Source organism: Papaver somniferum, chromosome 3, assembly GCF_003573695.1.
Source record: "Papaver somniferum cultivar HN1 chromosome 3, ASM357369v1, whole genome shotgun sequence".
NCBI lineage: Eukaryota > Viridiplantae > Streptophyta > Magnoliopsida > Ranunculales > Papaveraceae > Papaver > Papaver somniferum.
In genome coordinates this window covers 228443766-228461306 of record NC_039360.1, presented here as the reverse complement: position 1 = coordinate 228461306, position 17541 = coordinate 228443766, and the positions used below count along the sequence as shown (strand labels likewise).

Below are 17541 nucleotides of genomic sequence, written 5' to 3'. Positions count from 1 at the left end.
AGATTCTGTTACACTGGGAATATTCCGTTACGCTTGAAAACTCCGTTAGCCAGCAGCGAATCTGGATCGTTCATATCTAACGCCGTTAGATTGCGGTTAACGTTACCATTCACGACGTCAGCATGACGACGGCGTATCAGATCCATCATCTTCTCCGGCACAGTTGTCGTTTCCGTAGAAGGCAGCAACAGCAGGTGGCCTGCGGTAGTGTCCGAAGGCAGCGGTTGTGCCCGGCTGCTGGACTGACTTTTGTCCGGCAGCGGCAACAATTATTTTGTGTATCGCGAAGTAATATAGCTATGTAATCCTTGGATATTTACACCCTGCATGTGCACACTGGCGGATGTTTACGACCACCAGGTTTGACTGAGTCGGCTCGCTGAGTCTAGCTGAGTTGATCCGTTGGCTCGCTAATATTTCAGCCCACACTAGTTTGCCTTACGGATTAATACACCCATTGTGGGCTTGAGCATGCCTTTTTTCTTGGGCTTGACATTTGAACACCTAATGGTTTGGGCCAATCTCTTGCACCTTTTGATTTAGCTAATTCCCTAATCCTAGAGGAAGATTCTGGAAACATGCAGGGCAAGTCAATGCAGTTTATGTCAGGGTTCATGCAGGGAGGCATGCAAGGAAATTATTGCCGGGAGGCATGCAGGGGAATTAATAAAATTTATTCCTATCTCAAATTAGGTATAAAGGGCCTAATACGCACTGTATAAATAGAGGGGGTTCACAACCCAAAATGGTAAGCAATTTTCTCCACAAAAACTCCTGTGAAAAAGACCCAAAATTGAAGAACCATGATATTGGGCATACCAAAAACTTTCAAGGCATACAAAGGACTATTCCTAACTTGGGTGACCTTATAAGGGGTACCCTATGGGTGGTTTAATTACCTATATGCCCTTAAATCCTATAAATTACTAATCTATCTCTAACCTTAATACAAAAATCTATAATCATAAACCTAAAATCAGTTTCAACCCCTTCTTCTTCCTCCTCATCCTCCACAGCCGAACCCACCTTCTCCTTTTTTTTTTCATCGTATTATAGCCGAAATTTAATCGTCGATTCGTGAAAATTTAGTCGACGATTAAACTCATCTATATAATGGTTCGTCGTAAGACAGTATCTCGTTCTAATGGAGCGATTGAACAACCCATTGAAGAAGAAGAAGATTTAGAGAGTGAAAAAGAAACTCAAAATCAACCACAAAATCAACCGGAAGAAGAGATTGAAGAAGAACCAACTCCAGAAATGAGAATAAGAAGGTTAGTTTTACAAACCCATCTCGTATTTGATATTTTTGATTGGTTTGATTGATTTAATTCGTCAAAATCATGTTTCTGCGGCGGTTACAGGGTATGGTTCGGCGCAAAACAAATCTTATATGTGCGCCAAGCTGTTCTTGAAACTGAACCCTGAAAGTGCATATGAACGGCTCAGCGTATATCTGAAATCCGTTTTGAGCCGAACTTAGTGACACAAAGACTTATATTTAGGATCGGCTTATTCGATGGTGTTAGTTTTGTGCCGAATATGTTTTGTGAATTTCAGAAATTTTGCATGTGCGTAGGATCGGCTTGTATGGTAGTAATAGTTTTGTGCCGAATAATTGTTGTTTGAATTTCAGAATTTTTGCATGTGCTTAGGATCGTCTTGTATGGTTGTATTAGTTTTGCGCCGAATAAAGGTTTCAATTCATAAGTCTAGATTCGGCTTATTCGATAGTATTAGGGTTGCGCCGAATATCATTGTTAAAATTTCAAAAATTTTACAAGTGTATAGGATCGGCTTATTTATATGATATCATGTTGCACCGAATACATGTTTGAGTTCATAACCATAGACTCAGCTGATTCTACGGTATCGGTTGTGAGCCGAATATATAGGATCGGCTTATAATTGTTTTGTGGTATGAGCCGATCCACTCTCTGTGTAAGCTAATAAAAATTTCAAGACATGATTCGGCTCATATGTGTTATTTCGGGTAAGCCGAGCCTTCTTATTTTCTTACAAGTTTTTGGCTTACCAAATCTCTTTGTTGTTAGAATTAGTCTTATAACTTTCATACTTGTGTCAGGACCAATGCAGCTACAAAGAGGAAGAAGATGGAGGTAACACCTTCTACTTCTAAAACTCCCGATCCTAGAGGAGGAGGTAAGAAAAAATTGGGAGCGGGAGCTAGAGGAGGAATTTTAGAAGAAGAAGCTGAACAAGTAAGAATTGAAAGACAAGAAGAAGGAATAACTGAAGATGAAGAAGTTGATGATAATCAAGAAGTTCATGAAGAAACACAACCCCAAGGAAAACCCAAGAAAGACAAGAAAGGTAAGAAGGTGGCAGAACCCGAGAAAGAGAAGAACGATGATGATCGACGGATCACTAGTTTACACATTCCTGATGAAGATGACGTAATTACACCTCGATCAGATGGTTTTCCTCATTGTCTTCCGGAAGATGGAGGAAATGTGTTGATTGGTTATGCCGATTATTGGGCGAAGAAAATTTATGAGACTCCTGATCACAACCGTGCAGTCCGAGTATTGAGACACCAGAGGGCAGCAGAATGGAGTCTTGATGAAGAGGTTCCTGAGGTGATTGCTTACGTACAACACAGTGATTTATGGCCTATCATCAATTATGTACATAAGGAATATGATAGTATGTCGGCCTCTGCATTTACCGAGCGCTTTTGTCCAGAAACTTACACATTTCAATTACCTTTTGGAGAGATGGCAATCACTCCTGATGAGGCTAGTAAGATTACATGCCTTAAAGCAAGGGGTGTAAGTGTGGATGCTGGTTTTTATTACATGAATTGGGATGAGCTATACAATTTGTACCTGGAATGCCTTGGTTGGGGTTCACAGAAAACTGAGTTGGAGTTTTGTCGATCAGTTAAAGATGTCGATACCGTTTGCATACCAGGTGGCAGAAATAAGAAGAATAAGAAGATCAAGTTGACTAACTTGAAAAGGGAATTTGAGAACACAAAGGAAAGAGTCACACAAGGTTTGTTGATAATGGATCCCTTCAAAGTGAAGCAAACCGGAACTGCCTACTTGCTTTATACTCTTGGTAGAGACATCTTTCCCGGCACTACCAGAAACAAGGTAAATGCTAATTATCTCCAATTGGTAAAGAATCTTGAAACTTGTAACAAGTTTGCTTGGGGAACGGCTACACTCGCTTACCTGCTGGACCAACTTTCCACCGCGTCTAGGTTGACAAGTACAAACATCGGAGGGAACTTCACTTTGCTCCAGGTAACTTTTGGGAGTTCAGAGTATGGTTCGGCTTATAACCATAAAATCTTTTAAGACGAAGTTTTTACTTACTTGGTTCGGCTTATAATACTTGATCCATATAAGCCGAATAGTTCTCTGAGTTTGCAAACTTTAGTTTTACTTTGATGTTTCCAAGTAAAACTTGTTTCTATCAATTCAATTCCTTTGATTTTTTAATGCGGTTCTTTGGATGTAGGTGTGGATATATGACCATTTCCCAATTTTGAACTTGGCCAAAGTATTTGAGAAAGATGTCGATTATGTTGATACTGAGCCAACTGCAGCACGGTACGCGTACGAGGACTCCAAGAAAAGGAACAAAAATAAGTTGGTGACAAGTTTGAGAGAGACGTTAGACCGTCTTGGTGTTGATGATGTCACTTTTCAACCATATGAGAAGGAAGATGAAGTTGTTGAAGATGAGGATATACCGGTAGGTATGTATCATGGTCCATTGTGGTATCCCGGTGGTTATGTTATATACGATCCTAGGCGAGTACTCCGTCAATTAGGATGCGTCCAAAAGGTTCCTTTGTTTGACGAGAAATTCAGGTTGTTACCAAAGAGTGGTAAGGGAACTAAAAGCACCACTTCATCTTGGGAACCAAAGTATGATCCTGATCCCACCGTTGAGTTTTGGAATAATTTAGACAATCACACATTAGATGCGTCCAAGTTAACACCTTTACTTGATGATCCATGTGAAGAGGATCCGGGCTATATGGATTGGTATAACCAAATTTCTCATCCCTTCATTATCAATAACAAAAGGCAAAAGATAGCTGATAAGGAGAAGGCGAAGCCAATCAAGATCACCAACAAGTCTACTTCCGAAGATGTAGTCAAGGCTTTCAAGATTATGGTAAGAATGACTTCACTTTATACTATTTTCATATATTAGTTATGGTAAAAATGTCTTCAACCTCATGGTTATAAGTTGTTGACAAATGAAAAAATAGGTTGCCGCGGGTAGGGAGATGTTGAAAAAAATGAAGGCCAAACTTGGTTGCAAAACACCAATGACCGTGGAAGAACAAAAATACCTCATCAAAAAGTGGGATGCAATCATCAACAAAGGACAAGGACCCGAGGAACCCGAACAAAGGCCTACCACTAAGAGGTCTCGACAAGTTGGTGAAGGTACAAGCCAAGGTGGTGCTACCGTCCAACCCGGTAATGATGCGTCGGAAGATGAATACCAAGGTGGAAGAAGAGGTGGTCGTGAAACTAAGAAGAGGGGTCATGTTTAAATGCCCTTTTATGTACACTTTTATGGTACACTTTTTCTTAAGTTTTAAGTACACTTTTATGGTGTTGCAAACACCTTTGCTTTTAGGTGCTGAACTTTGTTTTTAATGGTCCTTCAGGTTCGTTTTTTCTATAATTTGAGTTATAAACCGAGCCTTAAAAATCATTATTGGTGTAATCCAGTATTGGTGTTCCTCAAGCACGATTAGGTTGATGTTCCTCAATTTCATGTGTTTAGTGATCCTTGGTATCCTCGTGAATTATGTCTACTGGATCAGGTTGATTTTCTATGGGTCCAAGCACGATCTAAAAAGAATATCACAAGGTTAAACACTAGAAAGGGAATATAATAACAAGGTTCGGCGCATTCGATAATCACATTATGTGCCGAACTATAAACATTTACAGGTTTCGGCTTATAAGATATCCTCAATATGTGCCGAACCACGAACAATATTTTAACCCAAAAATAAACAAATTATGTTCGGCACATACGATTTTGGATATGTAAGCCGAATTAGTAATGATTTTATTCCGGGCTATTCAGGATGTTGTTCGGCTTACTATGAAACTTTCATATAAGCCGAACTAGTGTCTAGCAAAAGGGTTGGAATTGGAAATTTATAGGTTCGGCGCATGCAGTAAACAGATTCAGTAAGCTGAACCGTTCATCAATTGGTAGATTCGGCTCATAGATATGAGCCGAACCTCAACCTGTTTCGCCGAACCATGATTCAAAAAACCTAACTTTTGATAATTGAGAGCTATAGAAGTGAGATTAAGTATAGGATATAAGTGTACCTGTGTATTAGAAGCATTGGGTTCCTCATCAATGTCTTTATCATCAGGATTTTTCTCATAAAAATCATCATCTTGAGTTTGTGTTTGAGCTTGAGTTTCAATGGGTGTAAAATCATTCTCATAATCTAAGAAATCAGCCATTTCTGGATAATTGTTGTAGTTGATATGCATTTTCCTAGGTTTTTTAGATGAATGATGACCCTCCTCATCCTCCATTGAATCAAGAATTAGAATTTTCTCACTTTCTCATTCTCTTTCTCTCCTTCTTAACAAACCAAAACTTTGATTTTTTTTCCTCAATTTTTTCATCTAAACAAACCTTTATAATTCTGAAAATTATCTTAATCACTAAACAAAAGTTTTAATCACTAATCCAGATTACTAATACGTAAAGGGCATATTTACCATTAAAAAAAATTGGGTTAAGGGGTTATCTGATTTTGCTATTTCACAACCTTTTTTGTGTCTTTATTCAGTATGCCTAATCAGATTTCAGTATGCCAAAAATTATAGTTCAAGAAGTATCGTTGAGTGTGGAGCTCTCACCTTGTTGGGCCGACATGAGCTTCTGAAATGAAGGGGCAGTGAACATACCGTGTTCCGTTAGCTTCCAAATCAACTTGTCTTCAGACGAATGTGCATAGATTGGTGTAGCTATGATTCCATAAAATATTTATTCTGACATTTAAAAATAATGTTAGAGGTTTTTTTTTGTTTGTTAATAGAATAAAAATGTATTAAATAGTTAGAATATATTTACCATATGGAGTAATACATTTGTGGGACATGAAAAAGATAGAAATGAAAGAGTTGTGATGGAATGCTTGATTATTATCCTGGACCTTGTAATTGCTAATAGTATTTAGGGACCACTAACCACTGTACTAACCCATCAAAAAATAGAATGCTTAATTATTTGATTTGTTATTTAAATAGGCACAAGATGACTAGTTATATAATGGAATCAATTTATTATGAAATTAATAAATGAAAGGATTTGGATTTATTTTAGGAAATAAGAAGAAGGAAAAGAAAACGTTTCATTTGTAATATTAATTAAGAAACTTTAAACAACATTTAAAATAACTATTATTAGTGCACCCACTTGTAGCCTAATGGAAGTAGGTATCCGTCAAGGAAATGCATAGAGTCTAATGAAATTCTTTGTGTACACTTAATAGATATAATGTTTGGGAAAATTAATGAATATTAATTATTGTTATTTCAATAATAGGCTAATTAATTTACATGGAATAAAAACTGAAAATTCTTTCAAGTTTTTTTTTTTTTTGATACTGGAACTGAAACAACAAAAACTAAGCAACTCTGATCATCCCAGGGTAAGACACACCCTGAATGTCATCAACAAGATTATTGACTATTTCTACTGGTGGGTTATTAAACCACACCCCCTCTAAAGTTCTCTCAGAAGCTTTCTTGGACAGAGTATCAGCAACATAATTGGATTCTCTACAATCATGAACAAAGACAAGATCTTCAAATTTCTTCTTCAAGTCGACAATGTCTTAGACAAGAGTCTTAAGGTACCAAGGTGGTGTAACCTCTCCATTGCAAAGTTGAACAATATAGGTTAAATCGCATTCAACTTCAAGCTTTGTGATTCCCAATTTGACAGCAAGAAGCAAACCTTCTCTTGCAGCCCACACTTCAGCCAAATTGCTCACATTTTGATAGATGAACTTAGCAAAGCCTGCCACAAAAGAACCAGCATCATCTCTAACGACCCCTCCAATACCTGCAAAACTGGATTTAGACGAAGCACCATCAGTGTTCAACTTATAGTATCCAGGTTTAGGGAAATTCTACTTAACAAAAATTTCTTGCATGCAAGTAACTCTCTCCTCCCCCTAAACAACAATGAATATTCTCTTGCTTTCCTAATGGCGAGAGCAAGAATTTTTAGAGCATCAAACCTCTATGTTTCATGGATTAATCTGTTCCTACTATTCAATATACTCCACAAAACATGAGGAACACTGTAACACCACCTAATACTACCCACAGAAACATCCATAGAAAGTAACTGTTTTAAGTAATAAGGCGAAATAACATCCAAATCAATCCTTGAACCTGTAAGATCATGCAACTTATTCCAGATTGGGGAAACTGAAGAACAATTAAAGAATAAATGAAAAACAGTTTCAAAGTCACGATTACAAAAGGAGCAACCAGGGGTTGAAGAAATACCTTTGTGATAGAGAGACTCATTGAGATTTAGTTTATTGTAGCAAAGCTTCCACGAAAAGAATTTGATTTTCTGTGGGCATTTATTTCCCCACAGAAATTTCCAGTTAACATTGGTATTATTCGTACCAACTTTCCTGGAAATGAGAAAATTATAAGCCTCTTTAACACTAACTTTACCGTCTCTCCCTTGAGCCCAGATTCTAGTATCTATCCTTCCCTCACTCACTGGAATAGCTATAGAGTTAATCTGTCTCTTAACCTCATCTGAAATGAATTGATCAACAGTTTCCAAATCCCATTGCCTAGTATCTGAGTTAATAACATCCTTAACAGTACGACTAGGGATATTAACATCATTCATATTGGCAATAACAGCAAGAGGTATGTCATTAATCCAAGTGTCCTTCCAGAAGCCCACTTTACTCCCATCACCTACGCACCACCTAAGACTACCTTTGATAATTTCTTTTCCTTTCACTAAACTTCTCCAACTAGCAGAACACCCACATTTAGTACTACTAGACCAGAAGTCCCCATCTTTGAAGTACTTTGCCTTTAACAGACTAGCCACTTCAGAGTTTTGGTCTTCACTAATCCTCCAGGCCATCTTAGCAAGTAAAACAAGATTATTTAGATCCATGTCTCTTAACCCTAGACCCCCGTTAATCACAGGACTACAAACTGTCTGCCAATTAACATTATGCATTTTCCTAGCATCTTTATCTCCCCCCACAATTTTTTTTTTCCTAAATTTGTCAATCTTATTGATTAATCCTTTAGGTAATTTAAGCATAGACATAACATGGTTCGACACGGGGTCAAGAACAGATTTAATAAGAACTGACCTTCCAGCTATGTTCAAGGATTTAGATTTCCATCCTGCCATTCTGTTACTAAGTTTCTCTAGCAATTCAGAATAAGTTTTCTCAGATATTCTTCCCCATTGCAAAGGAATACCAATATATTTACCTGGATGATTAGCTACTTGGACTCTTAGCGCTCTAGCCATGCCCATTGTGAAGCTTCTACCCAAATTACTGGAAGTCAACAAAGTAGACTTACCATCGCTCACTACCTGACCTGACCAACGAGCAAACTTGTCAAGAATCTGTCTAAGATTGCAGGCATTCCTGTAATTAGACTTGAGGAAAATGATTCTATCATCAGCATAGAGAGAATGACTAACCATTGGAGCTCCCTTAGCTATAGTAAAACCATGCAAAACTTTGGAGTCAATACCATGATGTAAAAGTCTCGACAAAGCTTCTAGACAAAGAATGAAAATGTAAGGAGACAAAGGATCTCTTTGGCGAATACCATTTTTAGGGTAAAACTCTTCACTCGGGGCTCCATTAATTAAGACTTGAAAAGCAACTTAGCTAACACAAGTCATAATCCAGTTGACCACCTTATCAGCAAAACCAACACATTTCAAAACTTTTTCAATAAACGACCAACTAACTCTATCATAAGCTTTATCAAAATCAAGTTTAAGGGCCATCCAACCTTTAGTACTTTTTTTAGCTTTAAAAGAGTATATAGTCTCATTGCAAATAATTTTAGAATCAAACATAGACCTACCTTCAATAGAAGCATGCTGATTTTTGGACACAATTTTGTTCATTACTGGCATGATCCTATTAGTGAGAATTTTCGTTATGATTTTCATGGCATAATTGCATAGAATACTATGCCTATAATCTTTGACACAGTTGGAAATACTTTTCTTTGGAACCAAAGCAATAAAAGTTATATTCAATCTATGGTCGAGCATTCCTTGAGAGAAAAAATCCTTGACCATCCTAATTATGCTTGGACCAACAGTACCCCAGTATTTTTGAAAGAAAAACCCTTGAAGACCATCCGGTACCGGAGCTTTCATTGAACCAAGTTGACGCATAGCAGTCTTTATTTCAGTGATAGACACTTCCCTAATGATATTGTCATTTTCACTGTCAGAAATTATACTAGGAAACAAGTGTTCAATTTCAGCATGATCCAAACTAGTAACAGTAGAATTAAAAAGAGAATTGAAATGATTAACAATCTCCTTTTCTATATCACTTTCAGAAGAAAGCCACTTACTAGTAGAATCCTTTAGCATGCAGATATTGTTTCTTCTTCTTCTAACAAGAGTAGAGGTATGAAAAAACTTAGTATTAAGCTCCCCATCATTTAGCCACCCCACTCTATATTTCTGTCTCCAGAAAACTTCTTCCATTTTGAGAAGATGTAAATAATCACACAGACAAGTAGTCATATAATTCCTAGCCTCATCAGAGGGGCAAGAATCAAAAGCATTTTGTGCAGTTTTAAGATTAGCAAGCGCACTGTTTATTCTAGTATCAAGGTTTTCGAAAACGTTCTTGTTCCATTTTTTTGCATCTTTTTGTAATCTATCCACATTTTCAAAATAATTTTGGTTGTTGTTCCTAGCAAGGTTATGCCAATTTTCATTAGCAACATCCAAAAATCTAGAGTCTTCTGCCCACATTGCCTCAAACCTAAAAGGTCTATGTTTAAAGTTCTTTTTCGGCTCTAGGTCTATGAAAATAGCTCTATGATCAGAATTGAAATAATATAGGTGAAATACCTGAGCATCTTTGAAGCTTTTGCACCAGTTCTCATTATCTAAGACCCGATCCAACCGCTCCTTGATGTTAGCAAGTCCAACCCTCTTATTATTCCAAGTGTACTTAGGACCATGCGCCCTCAGATCGATTAAGACACTGATACATTACATCTTTAAGCTCCTGCAACTGACTAGCAGACGGTTCATTTTCACCAACTTTTTCATTCCTTGCTCCAATAGTAGGCTTATGTCTCTTGATTAGTTTCTTCAGAACACGAACAAAAGAGGGCTTAGCAGCACCCCTACAATTCCAAAATAAAATCTTCATCGACAGATTATCAACACACTTTGCAAACGAAACAGACCTATACGTTCCTCTCGGAAATGACATTTCCAGATTCCTTGCAATCACTGCCTTGTTCAACTCCTCGAGTGAGGTGAACTTCACCTTGAACTGCCGCTGATAGGACGATCCCGGGACTAAACGAGTGTTGAACAGCATCTCGAACTTCCAAAGATCGCTTGGGCTTCTTATGAGAGACAGTATTTCCACCATTGGTGCCAGTTCCGCCACCAGTACTGTTGCTTCTGGCCACATCTTTGACACGCACTCTAGATCCTCACTTCCTTGATTTAGGAACTCCTCCGGGTCCATGTGAATCCAATTTGAAGGAGAAAATCTTAGTGGGATCAGTAACTGATTGAATTTGTCAAAAACTGTATCCCAGCTCAGTTGTTCTTGAGCATGTACTATCTCTGGCAGTGCTTGATTCATAAGCCTTCTCATGTGCGCTATGTCCTCCATTATTTGTAACCTTTAATCCATCCGTGAAATATTCTCTATCACTGTTTCTGTCAGGTGATTTTGCATGGCTTGAAGCTCCTCTTGAGCTCTGCGGACTAGCAGGTCTTCCACACTCCATAAAACTTCCAATGGGCTTGGAATTACCTGTGAGAGAAGGTGTTGCATCTGATTGTTGGGCTCCATCTATTCTTCTGTTACTTTGAATAGGACCTGAAATCATAATACCTTTCCCCTTATTTCTAGAATCCTTGGCAACTGATTGTTCATCATTTATATCTCCTATACTCACTTCATTAGTAGGGAAGTTACACTTTCTGTTCATATTCTTTCCTTGGGTTGTTTGCAATAATACACCATTAGTAGGAGAGCCACTATTAGCATTCATTTCCCTACTATGTAACTTCCTTCCAAATATTTTGCTATTCCCATCTCTTACAACATCATTATCTGCATTTCTGTTACTAAACTTAGCATTAAATGCTTCCTCTTTTTTCTCCCCATTCCCATCCACGTCCACAGACTGCTGTTCAGGTAGGGAAGAAAATCTATTAGCAGTTTCTTCCTTGCCTCCATTAGTCCTGATACCCTGCCCATTTGTTAAGCTCCCTTTACTCTTACTTTTCTTATTTTCCACAATCATCCATGGACCATATGAATCCTCCACATTACCTGCATTAGAAGTAACTGCAACATTCAAAGAGTTAGTAACCTGAGTTGGCTCTTGCACAATCAATAGGAATTTCTCTTTTTTTTTTATGTATAATTTTCCCACAATGGAAACATATCATGTTAATACCCTCATATTCAATTCTTTGTTTCACTGGACCAATCCTAACCATAGGGGTTAATGGTTTATCAGTCGAAACACTCTAGCAAACTTTCCTCTTAACACATGCTCAGTAGTTGCATTTACTTTAATCAATTTACCTATCCTAGCTCCAACTTTTTCTAGAACAGATTTATCAAAATATTCCAGAGGCAGTTCTGGTAATCTAGCCCACACCACTGTGGTGTTAACTGAGGCCTCAGACGGTTTGAAGTTTGGTGTCCATCTTCTCAAAGACAGATAATAACCTCCAATGAACCAAGAAGCCTCTAACAAAGCATATTTGTAATCATATGGATTTTCGAATTTAAAAAGAAAATAATCACTACCCAAATCAAGTATATGAATCTTACCTTTAAGTTTCCATAATTCATTAATTTTAAAAGACAAATACTTGAACCCTACTGTTTTCCCTACCACTTTCCCAATCAAACAGTGCTTCCATGGTAGTATTATGCATTTCCTGGTCTCCAAATCCAAGTTGATAGATGGAACTACATCATCTGCATCAGCCGTAGTATCATTAGAATTTGAAAAATCTTGAAGCTCTGATTCTAATTTATGAAAACCCCACTCTTGAAAGCAATTTTTCTAACTCAATTATGGACCGGTGGTAACATCTCTGTAAGACCGCGATTTCAATGTTCCCTGGTTGAATCCTGTGATCTTCGCATACCATTCCCGGTATCTTCCATCATCTGCTGATCAACACACATATTATCTTCCTGATTGTTACCCTGAATGTTTTCTTCCATTTGACCTGAAAACTTCCCCATCTCCAATTGAGAGTCATGGATCGAGTGTTTTGGCTTTCTCTACTCTAGGAGAGTTGGGTGAGGATACTTTGTGTTTTTTCAAGCGTCTGAAGAATTGTTTAGTTAGTAACGACGCTAGCAGTGGTTTTGGTAGCTTTATTTTTCATAGATTAGGCGTTGTTATTCAAAAAGGTGTTGGAGCCCAACTTGTTGCTAGGTTACCAACCAAAAGCTTTGTAAAATGATCTAAACTTAAATGAAATTAAAATTAAATAATTTTTTTCTAAAATTTTAATAATTAATAATGAACAATAAATAGTATTAATTAATTGAAGATATTAAATTATAGATTAAATATTTTTGTGTATATATATACATACTTTTTTTTTTAAATAAGAAAGAAGATACGTTAACAACTTAAATTAAACTAGATTTACATAAGAGGAGTATTTCATGAGATCTCCAAACTCGTGAGCGGAGACTTAATCCGCTGACCTCCTACTTGAAAGTCAGGCTCCTGGACAACTGGGCTAACCCCTGATGGTTATATATATACATACTTGGCTAAAGAGAGTACAAGTAAAGACCCAACTTTCTTTCATCTGTTTTCTCTCCTTCTTTTGGTTTACCTATATACCTTAGAGCAATAAATTCCCTCATATATAGTTTTTATTACCTCTTGTTATATGTGAATAATTTGGAGAACAATATTTGGAGTGCTTTATGGAATGGAAGAAACATATTTTTCTGTGGATTGATTTATTGGTTTCATTGGAGTATAAATGTTAATTATAAAAAAAAAGGTAGGTTTACTAGCTCATCTTCTACTAATATCCATTTGTGATTTATTTGATTGAAAATAATGTCTTCTTCTCTTTTTCTAATTTGAGTTAAGTAGAGTAATTATATAACCTTTGTTTTGATGATATGAATGATCTTAAAATTTAAATGGAAAGATTAATTAAGTTAATTGTAAAAATGATTTACAAAAGAAAGAGTTCATGTTTTACCGTTTGATGGGACATGTTTCATGCTAACGGCGGGTAATGATCTCCGAGATTTAAATGGATAATGATCCCCTAGTAGGAGCTTGTGTTTCCTGACCACCAATGGCGGTTGTTCGTGCTGGATAACGAAAATGAAACGGGTAATGATCCCTGAGAGAAAATGGGTATGATCCCCATAGGAAATTTTGTTCCTGGCCATTGATGGCTGATGTCCGTGCCTAGAAACGATAGGTGGGTGTACGAAACAAGGACATTCGTACCGTGGACTCGTAAAATAAAATGAACTCATAAACTAAAATGAAAATAAATAATAATTCAGAATTAATGCAGGTGTTGTGAAATTATAAACAAATGGTTGAATGTATTTTTTGTTTCATTCATTGTGATGTTTGTATATATTTTTAGAGGATGGGAAAGTATGCCTATTGAGCCGTCAACTCACCTCACTTGACATTTTTTGCAGATTTCTTAAATGGTGGAATATGGAACTTAGAAGTTTGTTAAATTGACGATTGCGCTGCTTTTCTTATAATTGTTGAAGTGTAATTATTAATCTAAATATTATTTGGTGAATGTTGTAATAGTGAATTTATAATACCTAATTTATGTATTTCAAAGTTAAATTGTTTTTGGTGAAATAAATATATTATATAAAAATAAAACTTTTAGTCTCTTTCTGACCCGTAATGCTTCGAGTTCGGATCTCCATACGGGTTTGATCTTGGTTCGGAATTCGGGATGTTATACTGTAGCCCTGCTATAGTGCCCCGTCCTCATCGTCTGCTTTGACCTTAGTAGTCAGGAATGTGCAAATCCACCACGAATCTTAGTGAGAACCTCGAATTTGCGCTCTTCACTGAAACTCGTCAATTTCTCCAATTTTTTTTGCTTTGTTAGTATTACTTGTAATTGGAAAACAGAGGAAATAGCAGAAGAAAAAAATATAAAAGATAGGATTAAGATTATAGAGGAAGAAAAATAATAATAAAAAAGATAGGATTAAAATTAAATAGGAAGAAGAAGAAAGAAAAGATAACATTAAAGTTTCACTTGTTTTCCATTGTTGTGATATCAAAAGTGTAGGATGCTTGAGAGAGGAGGCGGAATACGTAGAAGACAGAAGGACGATATAGACTTTCAAAAGAAGAAAAAGGGGGGGACTATTAGTTAGTCGTGGGCCTATCGTAGCCTATATTAGGACCAACTAAGTTTATCCTAACATATACCATATCCACCCAGTAAAAACTTTGGTCACTGAGAATTATATATCGGACGTGAAAACTTATAAAATATTATGTATCAACTTTTTGGTATTGAAAACTATTATGATATTTAATTTACGTTCCCGACTAGCTCCTTGAATTTTATTTTTTGAAAATTTTACAAATTCTCGTTTCTTTCCTTGATCCTGCTATGGCTATTAAGGTTTTAACTGTCATATCCTTCGGCCAAGAAGATATTTTTATCGCTATTATTTAACTCAGTGGCTCAGACAACTGTCGTAAAAATATAAAAGAGCATATATTGTAATAGTGATCGCCTAGGGAACCTTAGGCGCGTCTAGGTGTTGGGCGATGACGTTGTCGCCTCGCCTCGCCTAGCGCCTAACACAATATAGTGTGACAGTGTCTATATATGTTCACGTTCAACATTCAAATAGCCGTATTGTAGCGTTATGAGTTCATAAATTTCTTATATTATCCCTGATAACCGAACAGAACTGAAACAAGACAAAACAAAACATATTATTTGGAGTAGATATGGACCCTCAAAATTGCAGATTTTGCTGCCAGGATTAAACCTTCAGAAACAAATCCTCAATCCTGATTAACCTGAACCTGACAGCACAAAGATGGAAAGAAGCAAAAATATTATCTTCAAGACTAAAATGGGTGATTGATTATTTCACAAGGACTAAAATAAGTGACAACACTGACAAGAACAATACATCATTGTAATCATCGTTTAAACTTCCATAATCCAGATATGGAACTCAAGAGGGTTATGGGACTCAAAGGGGTTACGTCTGAAACTAAAAGGCTTTCCATTTTGTTCTTTGCATTGTACGTATCTTTGTCTATATACAATTGGAATTATAAAAGGTAAATTAACATCACAATTTTGGTAGTGAAACATGATATGAGGATCAAAAATTCGATACTCTTTAGTACTCTAAGCAAATTTAATTAGAAACATTGCATTGCATTAGATAAAATATCAAGAATTTACTTAGATCTTCTTTGTTTTTGTTCTTCGTTTATTTGTTTATCTTATTTGGTGTAATTATCATTGTAATTATCTTATTTGATCGATTATTCCACAAGGACTAAAATAAGTGACAACACTGACAAGAAAAATATATCATTGTAATTATCATTTAAACATCCATAATCCAAAAATGGAACTCAAGGGGATTATGTCTGAAACTTAAAGGCTTTCCTTTTTGTTCTTTGCATTGTACGTATCTTTGTCTATAAACAATTGGAAATTATAAAAGGCCAATTAACATCACAGTGTTGGTACCGGAAACATGATACGAGGATCAAATTCGATACTTCTTAGCGCTATAAGCAAATTTAATTAGAAACATTGCATTACATTAGATAAAATATCAAGAATTTATTTTTCTCTCCTTTGTTTTTGTTCTTCGTTTATTTGTTTATCTTATTTGGTGTAATTATCATTGTAATTATCTTATTTGATCGATTATTCCACAAGGACTAAAATAAGTGACAACAATGTATCATTGTAAGTATTATTTAACCATCCATAATCCAAAAATGGAACTCAAGGGGGTTATGGGACTCAAGGAGGTTAGTCTGAAACTTAAAGGCTTTTCCTTTTGTTATTTGCATTTTACGTATCTTTGTCTATAAACAATTGGAAATTATAAAAGGTCAATTAACATCACAGTTTTGGTACCGGAAACATGATATGAGAATAAAAAATTCGATACTCCTTAGCTCTCTAAGCAAATTTAATTAGAAATATTTCATTACATTAGATAAAATATCAAGAAATTATTTAGCTCTCCTTTTTTTTTTGTTCTTCGTGTTAGAGCATTTATCGGTCGAACTCGCATGCGTTGCTATCTCAAGCATGTTTGTCAATGTTAGTGATCAAAACTATAAGTCTTGATTTCTAGTCTATTATAGCTAAGTCTCGGACTAGGATAGAAAGTGTAGTTGAGCTCAAGGACTTCATGTCGATTCATCATACAAGTAGAAGAACTACTCAAGGAACCGGTGGAACTTCTCGACAAAAAGGTATGTGAAGACTTGAACTTATCTTTCACTCAAAAGTCTATCTACTCTATCTCCTACTCTTTGAGACAAGAAGTCGTAAGCTATATATAGACTTTGATTATATATATATATATATCTCGAAATATGTGTTGGTAAGCTTTTCGCTTAGATCAAGTTTATCTTTACCATGTGATGAAAGTCATGATATGTTTCAATCATCTTGAAAATTGCTTTGACGAGAAATGGTGTAACAACTACATAACGTCCTCTAAGAATGTTTCAATGATTGAAATGAGATTTGATTACATAACCAATGGTGGACATAAGCATTGTTGTGGACACACATTTATGTATAAGTCCTATTCCTTGAACCAAAGTTTGCAAATTTGTTGATCAAGGGAACCGGAAGAATGGCGTGAGCCAAGTCCGCGAACTGCCGAAGTTCTCAAACCCGAGAATTTTTGCTGGAGTTGACAAACTACTTGCGTGAAGCTAAGTCCTCGAACCCAGTCCGCGAACCGGCGAAGTTCTCAAACCCGAGAATTTCTGCTGGAGTTTGTAAACTCTGCCCGGTAACTTAAGTTCGCGAGCCTAGTCTGCGAACTTGAGAAGGTTATATATCTGAAGATGATTTCTGAACTTAAACTTAAAAAGACTAAGAAATGCAGTTTGCAAACCGTGGATATAAAAGTTCATGAACCGATTCAAGTGAATCAAATCATCTTTGCTTCAATTGTGTCTTGTGTAGTACATAAGATTTCCTTGCAATTGAACAACTCTC

General features: G+C 36.4%; 1 protein-coding gene across 1 annotated transcript; it reads right to left on the bottom strand.

Moving 5' to 3' along the window:
- Positions 1 to 10784: 10784 nt before the first annotated feature.
- LOC113360793 lies at positions 10785 to 12546 on the bottom strand. Its single transcript, XM_026604255.1, has 3 exons — positions 12490 to 12546; positions 12107 to 12344; positions 10785 to 11611 (listed from the first exon to the last, which is right to left on the bottom strand). The coding sequence occupies exons 1-3, from the start codon at positions 12544 to 12546 to the stop codon at positions 10833 to 10835; spliced, it is 1074 nt and encodes a 357-aa protein (XP_026460040.1). The 3' UTR covers positions 10785 to 10832.
- Positions 12547 to 17541: the final 4995 nt, after the last annotated feature.